A 20,465-nucleotide genomic window follows, 5' to 3' on the forward strand; every position below is an offset into this window, starting at 1 on the left:
CAGGAGACTCCTGGAACTTCCAGGAGAGGTGGGATGTCTGCAATCTCCATGTGTCCGAGGGGTCCCCCCCATCCATGATGGCTGATCTCTGGAGAGTTGTCACTGCTTTGCATTTTGAAGCTCCTTACCTTTAAACACTTATTATCAGTTCAAATGTTGTGTTTCCATGTCGTTGGTTCGAGGTTATCTGACTGACCTGGACCACCTTTTTATTGGCTCTGGTCCAGGGCTACAACTGGTATTGTTCTATGGTCATTGCCGTCACCCTCGTACCTTTTGTTCTTTTCAACTCTGACTGGTTCAAACCAGTCAAACCAGGTGACCCAGACACTGAGCCTAATAAAATCACAGATTACTCCTCCTGCAAGCCTGTCACTTTAAATAAAAAATAGCTACTTGCCTGAGAATGGTCTCAGCTTTAGCAGGTCATTAGCTGAAACTCCTTGTGGCCATATTCAATTACTCTGATTAAGTTATCCCAGAGCAAGGATCAGTTCACCAAACAGTTCACAAAATAGTGGCTGCAAGGACACTCTCACAAAATGACCACCTCCATTGCTGTTCACTGATTGTATTACTTTGGACATGAGATAAATGAATCTGAATCTGAATGGTGAAAGCAGGCCGTTACCAGCACCTGCTCCACATGTTACCAACCACCTGAACCCTTTGCACTTCTCTAGTCAGCTGCTGGTGGATGCGCTGAAACCTGGAACCTTGCTTCACTTTGGCTCATTGCACAACTCTCTCTGGCCCCTAGACTTCTCCATGGTAACAAGCACACTGACTTTGCAAAAGACCATGCAAGGGAGATCAATCCTGTTACAAATTAATGATAGCTAAAACACGCACAAAATGGTCTTCAAGTCCATAGTGCCACAGACGGTAAGCAGGCTTATATTTTGGGCCACCAATTAGATACCCCCACATATTACATAAAATTTGATTGCCTTGCAGATAAATGTTTAATTGCACAATGCATGCCCAGAGCCATGCCAAAATAGCCATTATTTAAATCTTGAGGCCCTCCATTTGTCATGGTCGACTATTGATATTGCATCCCAGCTGTCTACATGATACGCAGTCCAGGGCAGTCCGATATGGAGAGCAAGCTGTTGCCCGTGTAGCAGGCTCCTCCTCTCCACACAACTGACGAGTCCAAAGAAAAGGCAGAGGCCAATACAGTTTGCCACCAGCAGCGTCGAAAAAGTAGTCCGCATCGAACTCGATGTAGGTCTGTCTTAGGGACTCCTGTCGAAGCCTTCCCTCTGAGTGGGTATAACTGCAAGGCAGTGGAGGTTTTCCTTCTCCTAGAAGAGCTGCCAACCATGGCAGACAAGCCCCAACTGCTGGAAGCCACTGGTTTTCAAACACCGGTAACTCACCTTTGCCCCTTCTCCTGTCAGCAGAATAGTCAGAGGCTATTTGAGATGCACGCCATTGTGAGCATTTAATAGGTTGTGGGAACTTATCCACACTACCTACCCCAGCTATGACAACCTTAAGAGAATAAGGAGTTATTTAAATATAAACCAGATGTTCAGTTGTAGGACAATTTCATTTATTCTAAAGCCCATCGGCATGGAGCAGCACAGCAGCGTAACAGTTATCATAACTCTTTACAGTGTCAGCGATCAGTTCAATTCCCACTGTCGTCTTGTAAGGAGTCTGTACATTCTCTCTGTGACTACGTGGGTTTCCTCCTACAGAGATGTACGGGTTAGGGCTAGGGTAAGTAAGTTGTGGTCATACTATGCTGGTGATGGAAGTGTGGCGATATCTGTGGGTTGCCCCCAACACATATTCGGATTGTGTTGGTCATTGACACAAAATTTCACTGTATGTTTCGATGTACATGTGACAAGTAAGCTAATCATTAATCTTAATATCTCTGGAAGTCCATTTGACTCAGCATACATACTGTGAAAATAAAAGTACCTATGAACCCTTTTCAACCTTTGAAATCCTAATATATGCTGAACATTGCATTAAACTGAGCACAATGTGTACAAAAATGTAAATGAATGGACAAGATTAATTTCTAAACTGCAGGAGCAACATTCCAGAACTCAAGAATATTAATGGCCTTAAATTGAAGGCCCAATTTATTGTCATATGCAAAATACATGAACGCACAGGTACAATGAAAAACTTACTTGTGGCAGCATCACAGGCACATAGCATCAGATAAACAGCATTCACAAGAAAAACATTAATTAAACAACTTTTACAAGAAATAATACAATTAGAATGAACAAGTTTATTAGATACAAAGTATGCAGGACATCTTCAAGGAGCGGTGTCTCAGAAAGGCAGCGTCCATTATTAAGGACCTCCAGCACCCAGGGCATGCCCTTTTCTCACTGTTACCATCAGGCAGGAGGTACAAAAGCCTGAAGACACACACTCAGCGATTCAGGAACAGCTTCTTCCCCTCTGCCATCCGATTCCTAAATGGACATTAAAGCCATGAACACTACCTCACTACTTTTTATTTCCTCTTTTTTGCACTACTTAATGTAACTATTTGATATATATTTACTGTAATTCAGTTTTTTTCTCTATATTATCATGTATTGCATTGCTCTGTGGCTGCTAAGTTAACAAATTTCATGACATATGCCAGTGATAATAAACCTGATTCTGATTCCTGAGTTGGGATATGTTACACCATCCTAACTGGATAATAGCGGGCAGGTCATGTAAAATTACACCTAACGTTTCTTTCCATCTTGTACTCTAGAGCAACATCATATACTCCACAGTAACAAGGACTGATCAGGTACAGTAATTGTCATATTATCCACTGTTTTCTAGCCTGAGGCAGTATGGAATTGCAATGCAAGTGATCTTTATAATGCATTATCTGCACATTGACAAATAGATTACTAGCTTGTTAACAGTGCTTCCATTTTGAACACTCACTGGTTGGTACCCTACTGTATAAATTCTATATAAATTCATCTGTTTGGACTGTGCCATGCTCAGTGGGGAACCTGGGTACAAGGCACCCTGGTATACACCCCTGTCATCCCATTGCAGTGATGGTAAACTCTTTCTCTTCCCACCGTGGTGGGAGCCTGGGGACTGGGAAGTTGGCCTGAAGCCCTGCCCTTCACTCTGCTGTGCCAGCACCGTGGATACCAGAATCCTGGAGCGAATCCCTGCTCTCTGCTGCCACCCCGGCATCAGTGAATTGCCTCTGACCTGGTGCAGAGGCGCTGCCTGTGAGTGGATGATATGGCAGTGCTTTACTGAGATGCAGGGCTCAGAGATGCATGCTGTGCTGGGGCAGTCAGCAGTCTGATGTCCGCAAGTCCACTGGAGGCTGAAGGTGTGTGGCCTGTCCTGGAGTTGGAGGACTGTCTGTAAGTGTGAGTGGGTGGGTGGGTAGATGAGAGAGAAGAAAGGGGCTTGTTTTGTGGTTGTTTTGTTGCTGTTCTGCTAAACATTGTGACCACCAGACACTTGCAGGCTGTTCCCAGCACATCCTCAGGTGGCGTTAGCTGTTAATGCAGACAACGCATTTTACTCTGTAATAATGATTCAACCCTTAATAATAATGATCAGTTGGGCACAGAGAGAATCTGTATTTACTGACAAGTACCTTTATTGTCTCAACTAAAAAGCACGTGGGTTCACGACTGAGTACCTGTGTGCACACTGACCCTCCATGACAGGTCAATGAAGAGAAAAGGTATTACTCAGGAAAAGAGTTGACACTTCCTCATGGACCCGCTCCATTCTCAGACATCCCACCCTGCAAAAACTCATTTCAGGGAGGTAGCACCATCAATTTGCTGGGGACTCCCGGAACTTCTGGGAGAGGTGGGATGTCTGCAATAGAGTAGCTCCTTAGCAGCAGGCCAGCTAGTTTAAATAACATTAACTATGCTAATGAATGAATGACACCTGTTAAACTCACCTCAACATGTCTTTTACAGTCTTAACCCACCACGGGCAATAGAAAAGTCACTGTTGCAAACAGTGCAGCGAGCAACACTGTCATTATTTTTGACCCCTATTAGGCAGGGTTACTCTTTAGGGTAGTCTGAGGTGGCATATGTTTTATATTTTCTTTTTTTGGAACACTCTGCCATGGCACTTTCTCTCTCTCTCGGTCACTCTCGCGCACGCTCTCGCTCGCTCCCTCTCAAAAAAATTGATTTCCGTGATATTGTATATAATTTGCGGGCATCAGGGAGCCACTATTAATATGCAGGAGACTCCTGGAACTTCCAGGAGAGGTGGGATGTCTGCAATCTCCATGTGTCCGAGGGGTCCCCCCCATCCATGATGGCTGATCTCTGGAGAGTTGTCACTGCTTTGCATTTTGAAGCTCCTTACCTTTAAACACTTATTATCAGTTCAAATGTTGTGTTTCCATGTCGTTGGTTCGAGGTTATCTGACTGACCTGGACCACCTTTTTATTGGCTCTGGTCCAGGGCTACAACTGGTATTGTTCTATGGTCATTGCCGTCACCCTCGTACCTTTTGTTCTTTTCAACTCTGACTGGTTCAAACCAGTCAAACCAGGTGACCCAGACACTGAGCCTAATAAAATCACAGATTACTCCTCCTGCAAGCCTGTCACTTTAAATAAAAAATAGCTACTTGCCTGAGAATGGTCTCAGCTTTAGCAGGTCATTAGCTGAAACTCCTTGTGGCCATATTCAATTACTCTGATTAAGTTATCCCAGAGCAAGGATCAGTTCACCAAACAGTTCACAAAATAGTGGCTGCAAGGACACTCTCACAAAATGACCACCTCCATTGCTGTTCACTGATTGTATTACTTTGGACATGAGATAAATGAATCTGAATCTGAATGGTGAAAGCAGGCCGTTACCAGCACCTGCTCCACATGTTACCAACCACCTGAACCCTTTGCACTTCTCTAGTCAGCTGCTGGTGGATGCGCTGAAACCTGGAACCTTGCTTCACTTTGGCTCATTGCACAACTCTCTCTGGCCCCTAGACTTCTCCATGGTAACAAGCACACTGACTTTGCAAAAGACCATGCAAGGGAGATCAATCCTGTTACAAATTAATGATAGCTAAAACACGCACAAAATGGTCTTCAAGTCCATAGTGCCACAGACGGTAAGCAGGCTTATATTTTGGGCCACCAATTAGATACCCCCACATATTACATAAAATTTGATTGCCTTGCAGATAAATGTTTAATTGCACAATGCATGCCCAGAGCCATGCCAAAATAGCCATTATTTAAATCTTGAGGCCCTCCATTTGTCATGGTCGACTATTGATATTGCATCCCAGCTGTCTACATGATACGCAGTCCAGGGCAGTCCGATATGGAGAGCAAGCTGTTGCCCGTGTAGCAGGCTCCTCCTCTCCACACAACTGACGAGTCCAAAGAAAAGGCAGAGGCCAATACAGTTTGCCACCAGCAGCGTCGAAAAAGTAGTCCGCATCGAACTCGATGTAGGTCTGTCTTAGGGACTCCTGTCGAAGCCTTCCCTCTGAGTGGGTATAACTGCAAGGCAGTGGAGGTTTTCCTTCTCCTAGAAGAGCTGCCAACCATGGCAGACAAGCCCCAACTGCTGGAAGCCACTGGTTTTCAAACACCGGTAACTCACCTTTGCCCCTTCTCCTGTCAGCAGAATAGTCAGAGGCTATTTGAGATGCACGCCATTGTGAGCATTTAATAGGTTGTGGGAACTTATCCACACTACCTACCCCAGCTATGACAACCTTAAGAGAATAAGGAGTTATTTAAATATAAACCAGATGTTCAGTTGTAGGACAATTTCATTTATTCTAAAGCCCATCGGCATGGAGCAGCACAGCAGCGTAACAGTTATCATAACTCTTTACAGTGTCAGCGATCAGTTCAATTCCCACTGTCGTCTTGTAAGGAGTCTGTACATTCTCTCTGTGACTACGTGGGTTTCCTCCTACAGAGATGTACGGGTTAGGGCTAGGGTAAGTAAGTTGTGGTCATACTATGCTGGTGATGGAAGTGTGGCGATATCTGTGGGTTGCCCCCAACACATATTCGGATTGTGTTGGTCATTGACACAAAATTTCACTGTATGTTTCGATGTACATGTGACAAGTAAGCTAATCATTAATCTTAATATCTCTGGAAGTCCATTTGACTCAGCATACATACTGTGAAAATAAAAGTACCTATGAACCCTTTTCAACCTTTGAAATCCTAATATATGCTGAACATTGCATTAAACTGAGCACAATGTGTACAAAAATGTAAATGAATGGACAAGATTAATTTCTAAACTGCAGGAGCAACATTCCAGAACTCAAGAATATTAATGGCCTTAAATTGAAGGCCCAATTTATTGTCATATGCAAAATACATGAACGCACAGGTACAATGAAAAACTTACTTGTGGCAGCATCACAGGCACATAGCATCAGATAAACAGCATTCACAAGAAAAACATTAATTAAACAACTTTTACAAGAAATAATACAATTAGAATGAACAAGTTTATTAGATACAAAGTATGCAGGACATCTTCAAGGAGCGGTGTCTCAGAAAGGCAGCGTCCATTATTAAGGACCTCCAGCACCCAGGGCATGCCCTTTTCTCACTGTTACCATCAGGCAGGAGGTACAAAAGCCTGAAGACACACACTCAGCGATTCAGGAACAGCTTCTTCCCCTCTGCCATCCGATTCCTAAATGGACATTGAGCCCATGGACACTACCTTACTTTTTTTTAAAATATGTAGTATTTCTGTTTTTTGCACGATTTTTAACCTATTCAATATATGTATACTGTATAAAGTATACAGAACAAGATTTACTTAATATTATTTATTTCTCTCTCTGCTAGATTATGTATTGCACTGAACTGCTGCTACTAAGTTAACAAATTTCACGTCACATGCCGGTGATAATAAACCTGATTCTGATATTTCAGCCACTTCAATCTGAATTAGCGACAGGAAAATTAAATACACAACACAGTGATGTCTTTAAGATTTATTATTAATTCTAATGATTCCCACCTCTCAGTGAGATAATTAGAGCCCAAGTTTTGTATTGAGTAACCTGATCTCAGCTGGGCATGCAACCATCCCACTGTGAAGTTGTGCACTCTGACTGGGAAGTTGGTTGGATAAATAATTAACGTGTGCATCATCCTAACAGGTTAATAGCATGTTATTGTATTTTAATCAAGCAAAATTAAACAATGTTTTATTTTCTCACCCTGCACCTTAGGATATTACATACTCCACAATACAGGCAATTAATCAGAATGCCTTCTACACCACTCTGCTGGGACCCAAGGCGATAGAGAAATGCGATCAACCTGTTATTTGCAATCCACGATCTTGGTACTTGACACAGAGTGCTGATTCATTACAAGACTTTTAGATCTCCAGTCTGAACACTCACAGGTATGTACCCTCCTGTGCTTTGCAGCTGATGACTACTCGGGCTCAGGCTGCACACTGCTGGGCAGGGAGCCTGGCACAACCCCCTTTGCTCAAGTGACAAAGAACCCCCCCCACCCCCCCCCATTTGAGCTTGTTACCATTGAAGAAACTCTGGCCTGGTGGGAACTGTAAAGCCGGAAAGAAAGGGAGACGGCAGCCCCTATCACCCCTAGTAGAGTGTGCTGAGAGAGGTGGTTTCAGTTGAGAGGCCATTCAACCATGTTCCAAGCTCAGTGACACACAGAATGCACTTTGGCCAGAATCATGAACTCTTCTTCTTCTTTCACAGGTGTTACCTGACCTGCTTAGTGTTTCCAACACCTGCAGTTCATTTTTGTCCAATAACTTACATACTATGACAGAGGAGAAAGCCACGTATTCCTTTTGAATCTCATTGGAACAATCCCATCAGCTTCCATCATGAGTTCAGACACACATAAGTAGAAGATCAGGGAGTACATACTCTGCCATTTTAAGTATATACACTGGTTAAATTGTATCGTCATTCATATTTTGTGTAGTCTGGGAATTAGTGTGGAGAAATTTGAGGGAGAGGTTATCCCCAGATATATCTGTCAGGATGGCTCCAACTGAGGGCAAGTAACGTCAGGTCGAGAACCATGATGACCCAAGCAAGTCGTTGACATTGATTACAGCCATCCTAAGCCCTACAGCCCTGGGGAGAAGCAGGGCACTTTGTCAGTGTTGCCCTCACTTAATGTTGCCTGCAGGAATGCAGAATTCTGGTCAAGCTCAAGGAAATGATTGAAATTCACCAGATGCACCCTGAAGACATCCATAGGTTGGTAAAAGTGAAGTGCCCGAGGAATATGTAGGACAGTTTAGCCCAGGGGGTTCCAGGTGGTACATGGGCAACTACAGGGAATGCCAGCAATAAAGAGAGATATCATTTCTTTAAGGGGGAAGTGAGGCAACAACTGGGGAGAAGAGAGAGTAACTGGGAATGATAATGTCAGTAACTCAGAGAGCTGATGAGCCTGTCATAGATTACGCAGAACATAAATATTGAGCATATGAGTATACAGGTTTGGATAATCCAGGGAGGGATGACCTAACCCAGTCTTCCTGAAAATGCTAAAGGAAGACCTGAGCTCAGCCCAGGAAGTTTTAGATTTGGGGATAGCAGTGGGACCGATCTACTTCACAATAGTATCATGGGCCGGTGAGATAGACCAGAGGAGGGGGAAGAGAAGTCGTATTGTAGCTGTAGTGGATGCAGCTGCTGTGACATCGCAGAGAACTTGCTTTGTGGCCAGCAGCTGGAGCATAGAAAATAGGTGCAGTAGGCCATTTGGCCCTTCGAGCCTGCACCGCCATTCAGTATGATCATGGCTGATCATCCAACTCAGAACCCTGTACCTGCCTTCTCTCCATACCCCCTGATCCCTTTAGCCACAAGGGCCATATCTAACTCCTTCTTAAATATAGCCAATGAACTGGCCTCAGCTGTTTCCTGTGGCAGAGAATTCCACAGATTCACCACTCTCTGTGTGAAGAAGTTCTTCCTAATCTCGGTCCTAAAAGGCTTTCCCTTTATCCTCAAACTGTGACCCCTTGTTCTGGACTTCCCCAACATCAGGAACAATCTTCCTGCATCTAGCCTGTCCAATCCCTTTAGGATTTTATACATTTCAATAAGATCACCCCCTCAATCTTCTAAATTCCAGAGAGTATAAGCCCAGTCGATCCAGTCTTTCATCATATGAAAGTCCTGCCATCCCAGGAATCAATCTGGTGAACCTTCTTTGTACCCCCTCTCTGGCAAGGATGTCTTTCCTGAGATTAGGGGACCAAAACTGCACACAATACTCCAGGTGTGGTCTCACCAAGGCCTTGTACAATTGCAGTAGAACCTCCCTGCTCCTGTACTCGAATCCTCTTGCTATAAATGCCAGCATACCATTTGCCTTTTTCACCGCCTGCTGTACCTGCATGCCCACTTTCAATGACTGGTGTATAATGACACCCAGGTCTCGTTGCACCTCCCCTTTTCCTAATTGGCCACCATTCAAATAATAATCTGTTTTCCTGTTTTTGCCACCAAAGTGGATAACCTCACAGAGCAGAGAGCAAGGAACTCCTGGAATAGATGTGGGAGGGTGGAGATGATTTGTTACAGCTGCAGCGTCTCAGCCATGGCTGTAGGCAGTGGCTGAAAAGTGAGCAAAGTGTGAAAAATCAGTCACCAAAGCAGGCAGAATCCACAGTAGTGCCTCCTCTTTCCAATTTGAATACTGACCAATGAAGGTCCTATCCTGGGGATACACACACTGAGTAAGGCAGGTGCTATCACAGGCTCAGGGAAAGGAGAAATAACATGGAGAAGACAGGGACAGCGAACGTGTGTGACCCGCAGAGCAAATGCAAAGAGACTGCAGGGAGGAGGGACAGGGCGGTGTACGGGAATCATGTCAGGAAGTCCCAAAGGAAGGGGCCAAGCACAATCAGGAGCCATTAGAGCAGAAAGGAAACGAGTGGGCAGACTTCAGTGTGAGGAGGGCAACGGAAAAACGAGAAGCAACAAAAATCACAAGTGTACAGAAAGAAGCAACTGCCAATTTGGCAAGATTACATGGAGACGTGAAGGACCACAGTAACCAGGGTAAAGTGTCGAAGGACTGAGCAAAACAACAGCAGAACATTGCCGGTCAGAGAGAGTTGGAGGGAAAGGAAATAGTCCTCCCACAGCTGGATGACCATGTCATGGTGAGGGTGCTGCCTGAAAGGCCAGGGTTTGCCCCCAGGTGGATAGGACCACAGATGGTACTTTTAACAAATGATGCTTGTGTCTGTGTGCAGACTCAGTGAGGCAGCCAGTGGAAACACTGGACTCAGGTTAAACCGCACAACTCATTTTCTTGTTGCCCCCACAGACAGAGTACCCAGTAAAAGAGTCATTGCAGAAAACCGAAGTGATGAACTGGCTGCATAACTGATGGAAGCAGACCCACGGCAAACACGAAAGCAGAAGATACTGAGAGCGTGATAGAAAGCTGTGAATAGCAAGTTAAAGTCTAATAGTAATGGTACTTTGTCGTGAAGACTGGTTGCTGAAGGTAGATGAGTAATTATACAGTATAGAATTGAAAAAAAATTGGGGAAAATAGATGGGGATGGATCCAAGTTACAACAGAGACATCAGGCTCCACAACCTCGATGGCATGGCAGACTGAGAAAGAGAAGAAATTGCACACAGCATCCGAAAGTAGTCAGTCACCCCCAGCCTGAATGGGGAGTGAATACAAATGAGTTGGGCCCTTTCAGCAGTCAGGCCAGCGATCGACTGGACAGTTCAGAAGAGGGTGCCACCGGGGACAGGTCTTTACAGTCATTCAAATAGAGACAACCCCAACCCCTCCTGTGGACCAATGAGAGAGCCTGCGAGCCTAATACATTTACCTTGCTGGTGCCCCTGAAAAGAGAGAGATTTAGCTACCAGAGAATGAAACGGTGAAGACAAAGAATATGATTGAAGTGCAGTCAGCCAGCAGGGAAGGAGGCAACAGGCATATGAATGACAAAGCTGCATTTTTAAAGACTTGTTGAAATACCTGGAACAATCTCTCTGCTTAGCGTCTTGTAGGTAGCCACTGGGGATGATATTTTTAAAATTTCAAAATATACTTTATTCAAAAATAAATATAAATATATACAATAAACCATTCAATAACTTTCCATCCTTTACATACGTTTCCATTATACTCAGTACATATCCGTATTTATAGCCACCCACGTGGCACTCCAGTAGTTCAGCTTACCATATCATTGTTGAGGGGTATACTCCCCGCCCACCGACCCCTCCCACTCCCACGGGTGGAGAAACCTATACTGTGGTCCTTCCCCACCGGGCCCTTGCGGTGGCTGCACCGAGTTTCAGTGCATCCCTCAGCACGTACTCCTGCAGCCGAGAATGTGCCAGTCGGCAGCATTCTCCCACGGACATCTCCATGTGCTGGTAGAGCATCAAGTTTCGGGCCGACCAAAGAGCGTCTTTCACCGAGTTGATGATCTGCCAGCAGCACCGGATGTTGGTCTCCGTGTGCGTCCCCGGGAACAGCCCGTAGATCAGAGAGTCCTCTGTTACGCAGCTGCTGGGGATAAAACGTGACACTAGCCCGTCCATCCTCCTCCACACCCTCTTTGCGAACTGGCAGTGTGCAAAGAGGTGGGTCACAGACTCCTCCTCACTGCAGTCCTCCCGTGGGCAGTGGGGTGCGGAGACGACATTCCGGGCGTACAGGAGGGCTCTGACTTGGAGGGCCCCTCTCACCGCCAGCCAGGCGAAGTCTTGGTGCCTGTTGGTGAGATCTGGCGATGAGGCATTTTGCCAGATGAACTGGACAGTCTGCTCAGGGAACCACCCCACTGTGTCCATCACATCCTTCTCCTGCAGTGCCTGCAGGACATTACGTGCCGACCACTGCCTGATGGCCCTGTGGTCAAAGGCGTTCTCCTGGAAGAACTTTGCTACGTAGGACAGGTATGCCGGCAACGACCAGCTGACTGGGGCGTTGCGCGGGAGTGGGGCCAGACCCATCCTTCGTAGCCAGGGCGACAGGTAGAACCTGGGCACATAGTGGTACTTGGTGCCCACATACCTGGGTTCTACACACAACCTGATGCAGCCACATACGAAGCTGGCCATCAGGGTGAGGGCGACATTGGGGACGTTCTTGCCCCCATTGTCCAGGGACTTGTGCATGACGGTCTGTCTCACCCACTCCATCTTGGATCCCCAGACGAATCTGAAGACAGCTCGGGTGATTTCCAAGCTGTAGGAGCGGGGGACGGGCCAGACCTGCGCCAAGTACAGCAGCCCTGAGAGCACCTCACACCTGATGACCAGGTTCTTGCCCGTTATCGACAGGGAGCGCCCTCCCCACAGTCCCAGTTTCTGTTTCACCTTGGCAGTCCGCTCCCGCCAGCTCTTGTTGCACGCCTCGGCCCCTCCGAACCAGATCCCCAACACCCTCACGTGATCAGACCTGATGGTGAAGGGGACACTGGATCGGTCAGGCCATTTGCCGACGAGCATGGCTTCGCTCTTCGTGCGGTTGACCCTGGCCCCCGACGCTAGCTCGAACTGTTCGCAGGTGCCAATCAACCTGCGAACTGACCTCGGATCAGAGCAGAAGACGGCGACGTCGTCCATGTACAGGGGGGTTTTCACTTGGGTCCCTCCACTGCCTGCCAGTGTCACCCCTCTTATAACTTGGGTCCCTTCACTGCCTGGCAGGGGGATATGGTAGATGTAGATGCACATAGAGTAATTGGGAGGGATTCTGAGGCAGGGCATTTTTGCTGCCCTATTTGAGTAGATCCTCCTTAAGTTTGGTCTTTCCAGCTACAAATTTAATTTTATTCAGGAAGGCCAAGAGATGGGACTGGGAGGGCATTTTTGGGGTTAGCACATACGGCAATTAACTTCAGCAACAAACTTCTGCCTCCAATCTTCAAATCTGAATATGGAATGTAGATTAAATTTAAAATGCAGCTCTTAAAAACTGGGTTCCTAAGAGCCATGAGCCGCAGTTAATTGGAAGGCCAGCCAATGCTGATTTAAATTAATTTGGGTATCTGTAGTGTGGGTGTGAAGAGGGAGGTGTGAAGTTTGTGTGTATGTTCAAAGGAGGCATTGTGGATGCATTGTAAATGCGGAATTGTCCTTTGATCTCCAGCATATAAAATGTCATGTAGTATTGGGTCAAGCAGGCCTCTTTCTCTGAAGGGGTCTCAATATGATGCCAGCTGTGTCTCATTTTGTCGAATAAAGGGATGACTTCATTTCTACCTGCTAAGTCTCTCTGGTGACTTTGTTCACACACCACCTATATTCTTGCAATTTATTACCTCACATATGCTCATCAACTTGACACAAAGGATAATGTACATTAGACATTTACCATAATTTTCTTTGCAGTGTGGGAAGCTTACACTGTCACACGGCGAATGTGTTAACTTCACAGAGACAGCACCCAAGATCAAAACTGAACCCTCTGCTCGCTCGTCCAGTAGCATTATGTTATCTACTTACTTTGGGATACAATTAAATCAACAGACGAACAAAAAGATTTCTTATCATTTGTTCAATTCTGTAAAAAATCAATAAAATTAATGTTTATAATGTAAGAAAGAGCACTTTTGCTATGTTAATAATGTTAAAAAACAAAGTCTGTATTTTAAATGTATTGTAAACTTTATGAGATCCCAATATATTCACGAAGGAATAAATAATCTTCAATACTGATTTGTACTGGGAGATATTTGGTTTAATTGTACTGTTAGTGGAAAGGAGCGATTGAAGAATCACTCATATTGTTAGCGAGGACCAGCTTTGTTCCCTATCTGGTTCCATCCACCTATCGCCCACACACTCTCCCCACTTGGTCCGCCATATCTTCCCTCCCCACCCACCATTCCACCCCATAAAACTGTAAGAAATAGGAGCAGAATTAGGCCATTCAGGTCTGCTCAGACATTCCATCGTGGCTGATCCCAGATCCCATTCAACCCCATACTCCTGCCTTCTTGCCATTGCCTTTGATGCCCTAATTCATCAGGAAATAATCAACTTCCATCTTAAATATACCCACAGGCTTGGCCTCCACCACAGTCTGTGGCAGAGCATTCCACAGATTCACTACTCTCTGGCTAAAAAAAAAATTCTCCTTATTGCTGTTCTAAAAGGTCGCCCCTCAATTTTGAGGCTGTGCCCTCTAGTTCTGGATACCCCCACCAGAAGAAACATCCTCTCCACATCCACTCTATCTAGTCCTTTCAACATTCAGTAGGTTTCAATGAGATCCCCTGCATTCTTCGAAATTCCGGTGAATGTAGGCCCAAAGCTGCCAAACCCTCCTCATATGTCAACCCCTTCATTCCCAGAATCATCCTCGCGAACCTCGTCTGGACCATCTCCAATGACAACACGTCCTTTCTGAGATATGTTGAAACTGTTGACGATACTCCAAGTGCGGCCTGACTGGTGTCTTATAAAGCCGCAGCATTGTCTCCTTGTTTTTATATTTTATCCAACATCACATTTGCCTTCCTTACCACAGACTCAACCTGTAAATTAACCTTCTGAGAGTCTTGCACATGGACTGTTAAGTCCCTCTGCACCTCTGATGTTTGAACCTTCTCCCCATTTAGATAATAGTCCACACTACTGTTCCTTTTACCAAAATGCATTATCATACATTTCCCAACACTGTATTTCATCTGCCACTTTTTTGCCCATTCTTCCAACTTGTCTAAGTCCTGCTGCAATTGTTTTGCTTCCTCAGCACTACCTACCCCTCCACCTATCTTTGTATCATCGGCAAATCTTGCCACAAAGCCATCAATTCCATTATCTAAATCATTGACAAACAATGTGAAAAGTACCGATCCCAATACTGACCCCTGAGGAACACCACTAGTCACTCCCTTATGAGCTTTCACTCACCATCTTCTATTCTTATCAGGTTCTGTTAAAGTTCAAAGTTTAAAGTACGTATACGTTACCATGAAATTTAATTTCTTGCAGACATTCACGGTAGAACAAAAAAAAAGAAGCAATTAAAAACGACATGCAAATAAGAATGCAAAAGAAGACAAGTTGAGGAAATACAATAATAAATAAATAAATAATACTGAGAATCACAGTTGTAGAGACCTTGAAAGTGAGTCCATAGGTTGTGGAATCAGTTCCGAGTTGAGGTGAGTGAAGTTATCCATGCTGGTTCAGGAGCCCGATAGTTGAAAGGATAATAACTGTTTCTGAACCTGTTGGTGTGGGACCTAAGGCTCCTGTACCTCCTTCCCAGTGGGAGCATCAATATCTTAGGTCTAGCACATAAGTGCAAATACAAAGAATGCACAGCAGCACCTCTGAAGTTTGCGAAGATAATGACATGACATCTAAAACTTTAACAAACTTCTATAAGCATGCGGTGGAGAGTATATTGACTGGTTGCATCACGGCCTGGTATGGAAACACCAAAGCCCTTGAACAGAAACTCTTACAAAACGTAGTATATATGGCCCTGTCCATCATGGGTAAAGCCCTCCCCATTATTGAGCACATCTATATGGAGCGCTATAGTGTGGGGGACAAAGGAAAAGTGGATGGTCTGAATAAATATTTTCTATCAGTCTTCACAGTGGATGACACTAGCAGTATGCAGGAAGTTTGAGAGTGTCAGGGGGCAGAAGTGCGAGAAGTTATCATTATTAGGGAGAAGGTGCTTGGGAAACTGAAAGGTCTGAACGTAGATAAGTCACCTGGACCAGATGGACTTCACCCCAGGGTTCTGAAAGAGATAGCTGAAGAGATTGTGGAGGGACTAGCAATAATCTTTCAAGAATCACTAGATCTGGCATTGTTCCGGAGGACTAGAAAATTGCAAATGTCACTCCACTCTTCAAAAAGGGAGGGAGGCAGAAGAATGCAAATTATAGGCCAGTTAGTCCGACCTTAGTGGTTGGGAAGATATTGGAGTTGATTGTTAAGGATGTGGTTTTGGGGTACTTGGAGGCACATGATAAAATAGGCTGTAGTCAGCATGGTTTCTGGCCTGACAAATCTGTTGGAATTCTTTGAAGAAATAACAAGCAGGATAAACAAAGAGTAATCGGTTGATGTTATGTGCTTGGATTTTCAGAAGGCCTTTGACAGGGTGCCATACATAAGGCTGCTTAACAAGATAAGAGCCAATGGTATTACAGGTAAGATATTATCATGGATAGAGAAGTAGCTGATTGGCAAGAGACAAAGAGTGGGAATGAAGGGAGCCTTTTCTTATTGGCTGTCAGTGACTAGTGTTGTTCTGCAGGGGTCAGTATTGGGCCTGGTGCTTTTTATGTTGTATGTCAATGATTTAGATCACGTATTTGATTGCTTTGTGGCCAAGTTTGTGGATGATACGAAGATATGAGAGGGGCTGGTAGTGTTAAGGAAGCAGAGGGCCTGCAGAAGGACTCGGACAGATTAGGGGAAAAGGTAAAGAAGTGGCAAATGGAATACAGTGTCGGGAAGTGTATGGACGTGCACTTTGGTAGAAGGAATAAAACCATAGACTATTTTCCAGAAGCGGAGGAAATTCAAAGATCTGAGCTGCAAACAGACCTCAGAGTCCTTGTGCAGGATTCCCTAAAGGTTAATTTGCAGGTTGAGTCAGTGGTGAGGAAGTCAAATACAATGTTAGCATTAATTTCAAGAAGACCAGAATATAAAAGCAAGGATGTGATGTTGAGGCTTTATAAGGCATTGGTGAGGCCTCACTTGGGGTATCATGAGCAGTTTTGGGCTCCTTATCTAAGAAAAGATGTGCTGACATTGATCAGAATCAGGTCTAATATCACCGGCATATGTTGGCAGCAGTACATTGGAATACATAATAATAAAAAACTCTAAATTACAGTAAATATGAATATTTAAAAATTTAAATGAAATAAATAGTGCAAAAAGAGAAAAAAATAGTGAGGTGGTGTTCATGGGTTCAATGTCCATTCAGAAATCTGATTGCAGAGGGGAAGGAGCTGTTCCTGAATCATTGAGTCTTCAGGCTCCTGTACCTCCTCCCTGATAATAGCAATGAGAAGAGGGTATGCCCTGGGTGATGGGGGTCCTTAATGCTACCTTTTTGAGACATTGCTCCTTGAAGATGTCCTGGATGCTGGGGAGGCTAGTGCCCAAGATGGTGCTGACTGAGTTCACAACTTTCTGCAGCTTTTTTCAATCCCGTGCAGTGACTCCCACTCCCCCCATACTAGATGGTAATGCAGCCAGTTAGAATGTTCTCCAAGGTACATCTGTAGAAATTTGAGAGTGTCTTTGGTGACATACCAAATCTCCTCAAACTCCTAATGAAGTATGGCCACTGTCATGCCTTCTTTGTAACTGCATCAACTGCCATAAGCGGTCTGCGAGGAAGCGGAAGCGAGGTGAGCGGGAAGGAGTACGTGCCAGGCAAAAAGCAAGCCCTAGCCGGCCGGCTCTTCCGTCCATTCTGCTCTCCAATATCCGCTCCCTGGACAATAAATTGAACTACATCCAACTCCAATGAAATACTCGGCAGGAGCACAGAAAGTGACGGAATCCCGGACGCCGCCATTCAGCTGTTTATTTATGTAGCAGTTTCTCCCCCAAGCCATCGGACTCAATGCCCAGAGCCTGGTCTGACACCAACCTACTGCCCTCTGCTGTGCCTATTGTCTTGTTTATAATTTATTGTAATGCCTGCACTGTTTTGTGCACTTTATGCAGTCCTGGGTAGGTCTGTAGTCTAGTGTAGTTTTTGTGTTGTTTCATGTAGCACCATGGTCCTGAAAAACGTTGTCTCATTTTTACTGTGTACTGAACCAACAGTTATGGTCGAAATGACAATAAAAAGTGACTTGACTTGACTTGAATATGTTGCGCCCAGGATAGATCCTCAGATTTGTTGACACCCAAGAATTGAAATTCCTCGATGAGAACTAGTGTGTGTGTGCCCTTGTCTTAGCCTTTTTGAAGCCCACAAGCAGCTCTTTCGTCATACTGACGTTGAGTGCAAGGTTGTTGTTGTGACACCACTCAACTAGCTGATATATCTCACTCCTGTACGCCCTCTCATTATCATCTGAAATTCTGTCAACAGTAGCTGTGTCGTCAGCAAATTTATAAATGGCATTTGAGCTATGCCTAACCACACAGTCATGAGTATAGAGAGAGTAGAGTAGTGGGCAAAGCACACATCCCTGTGATGCGCCAGTGTCAATTATCAGTGAGGTGGAGATGTTATTTCTGACCCGCACAGACTGTGATCGAGGATCTAGTTAGAGAGAGAGTTGTCTATCCCAGCATGTGGAGACAGACTCTGGCGGATTGAGCGGACCAGACCTATGGAAGGTCCAACGGTCAAGGCGGCAGTCTCTGCAAGCGTCGTGGAACGTGTAGAGCAGGACAAGACACAGAAGACGTCCTGGTCATCCACTGCGCCTAGTCCCATCTCCAGCCGTCTAGACTCTGTCTTGCCACTGGATCCAGATGGGAATTGGGAAGAGAGAGTGAGGCTGACGCTGCGCAACTCTCCCTCACTTAAATCCAGATCACGCGCTAGTCTTGACACCATCAAAATGGTGTCGAGGTCCTCATCGACGCCAACGATGGACAAACATACAAGGGGAGTTAGAGTCCCAGGTTTTGGAGCTTTTCAATCAGAACTGTAGTAATGATTGTGTTAAGCATAGAGCTTTAGAATGTTTTTAACTTCATTTGAATTTTCTCATCTTGCAAATGGAAACTAAGGAAACATAATTTATTCAACCTTAGCAATCTAATTTACACAATGCACTGAAATATCTTATTTTTAAGAATCCTGTGACAATTTTCACAAACTTTTGAGGTTCTTCACTGTTGATAAGGGCAACAACCAATTTGTGAGCAACAATGTGTTAAGTAGCCACTTGGCCTACATTGAGGCGAATCACGTGTGACATTTGACCTTTATCTGGGAGTGACACATGTGATAATAAATACTTACTGAATCGTAGTGTATATAAGTGCATATTTGACTTTCTAAAAAGCATTAGATTTTTTGATATTATTGGAGGTTTTGGGGGGGGGGGGGGGAGAAGAGAGAATTTAGTAGGTATATTTCCTGTCTCTTTGCTCCATACTCCAACTCAGTAGGTGGCAGTAATACACTTTATGTTGGTCTGCCCACTACCGTTACACTTTACAAGAAGAAGCTAATTAATACCTCAAGTATTATAATGCAGCAGAGCAAGGGATCGATGTGCTATTGCTAACAACAAAAGTAAGAATATCGAATTTAGAGATGTATTGCAGCTTGTAAACATGTAACACAAGAGATTCTGCAGATACAGGAAATCCAGAGTAACACACACACACACACAAAATGCTGGAGTAATTGAGCAGGTCAGGCAGCATCTATGGAGAGGAATAAACAGTTGACATTTCAGGCCGATACACTTCATCAGGACTGGAAATGAAGGGGGAAGATGCCAGAATAAGAAGTTGGGGAGAGGGGAAGGAGGACAAGCTAGAAGGTGACAGGTGAAGCCCGGTGGGTGGGGGAGGTAGATGAAGTGAGAAGCTGGGAAGTAATAGCCAGAAAAAGTGAAAGACTGGAGAAGAAAGAATCCAATGGGAGAGGAGAGTGGCCCATGGGAGAAAGAGAAGGGTGAGGGGCACCAGGGGGAGATGATAGGCAGGTGAGGAGAAAAGGTAAGGGGGGGGGGTATAGAGCAGGGAAGAAGGAAAAAACTACTGGAGGTTGAGAAATCTATCAGGTTGGAGGCTATCTAGAAGAATATAAGGCATTGCTCCTCCAAACTGAGAGCGCCTCATTGTGGCAGAAGAGGAAACCATGGGCTGACATGTCAGAACAGGAATGGGGATAGGAATAGAAATGGTTGGCCACTGGGAAATTCCACTTTTTGCAGATGGAGTGGAGGTGCTCGACGAAGCGGTTCCCCAATCTATGTCAGCTCTCACCAGAGTAGAGGAGGTCACATCAGGAGCACCAGATGCAGTAGACCGACCCCAACAGATTCACAAGTGTCTGTTATTCTGTAGTGTAAAGTTAGAAATTATTATTTTGACCACAGAATTGTTTAGAATTTCAATTGGATATTTTTAATTCTGTAGAATGAGTAGTAATATGCATTTGGTACTTCATGAAATTCAGAATGTACTGTGTTGTGCACTTTCGTCTGTAGGGATGTTGTTTCATTTAGCAGTATACAGGTATAAACTTGAACTTGTGTGTATGTGAGTGAGTGGGTGGGAAAGGGATTTGTCTTGCTCTTATTTTGTTTTAATTGAACTTTGAACTGAGACATTGACTCTGTTTCTCTTTCCACAGAGGCTGCCTGACCTGTTTGTTTTTTTCCAGAGTTTTGTTTTTGAACCAGTCACATTGTTGAAAATCAAATCAAGTCCAAATGCAATGCAGCACAAGGAATACTTTATTCTCACCGGGTGAATGGGAATGGGAGCTGCAAAGCTAACTTTGGTCTCC

At 44.7% G+C, this 20,465-nt stretch overlaps 1 protein-coding gene across 4 annotated transcripts in view; it reads left to right on the plus strand.

Annotated features, from left to right (window-relative positions):
• LOC140212754 (uncharacterized) overlaps positions 1–13,674 on the plus strand; it is a 67,042-nt gene extending 53,368 nt beyond the window's left edge. For 2 of the 4 annotated variants that reach the window (XM_072283925.1, XM_072283923.1), the window contains exons 8-10: positions 2,744–2,782; positions 7,217–7,395; positions 10,329–13,674. In XM_072283925.1, the coding sequence (XP_072140026.1) occupies positions 2,744–2,782; positions 7,217–7,372 (195 nt within the window). In that variant the 3' untranslated portion in view covers positions 7,373–7,395; positions 10,329–13,674. Of the gene's footprint in view, positions 1–1,625; positions 2,379–2,743; positions 2,783–5,844; positions 5,951–7,216; positions 7,396–10,328 lie in introns of those variants that run through there. The other 2 variants (XM_072283926.1, XM_072283927.1) reach the window with 2 other exon arrangements.
• The last annotated feature ends 6,791 nt before the right edge of the window (positions 13,675–20,465 follow it).

Source organism: Mobula birostris, chromosome 20 (assembly GCF_030028105.1).
Source record: "Mobula birostris isolate sMobBir1 chromosome 20, sMobBir1.hap1, whole genome shotgun sequence".
NCBI classification, from domain to species: domain Eukaryota; kingdom Metazoa; phylum Chordata; class Chondrichthyes; order Myliobatiformes; family Myliobatidae; genus Mobula; species Mobula birostris.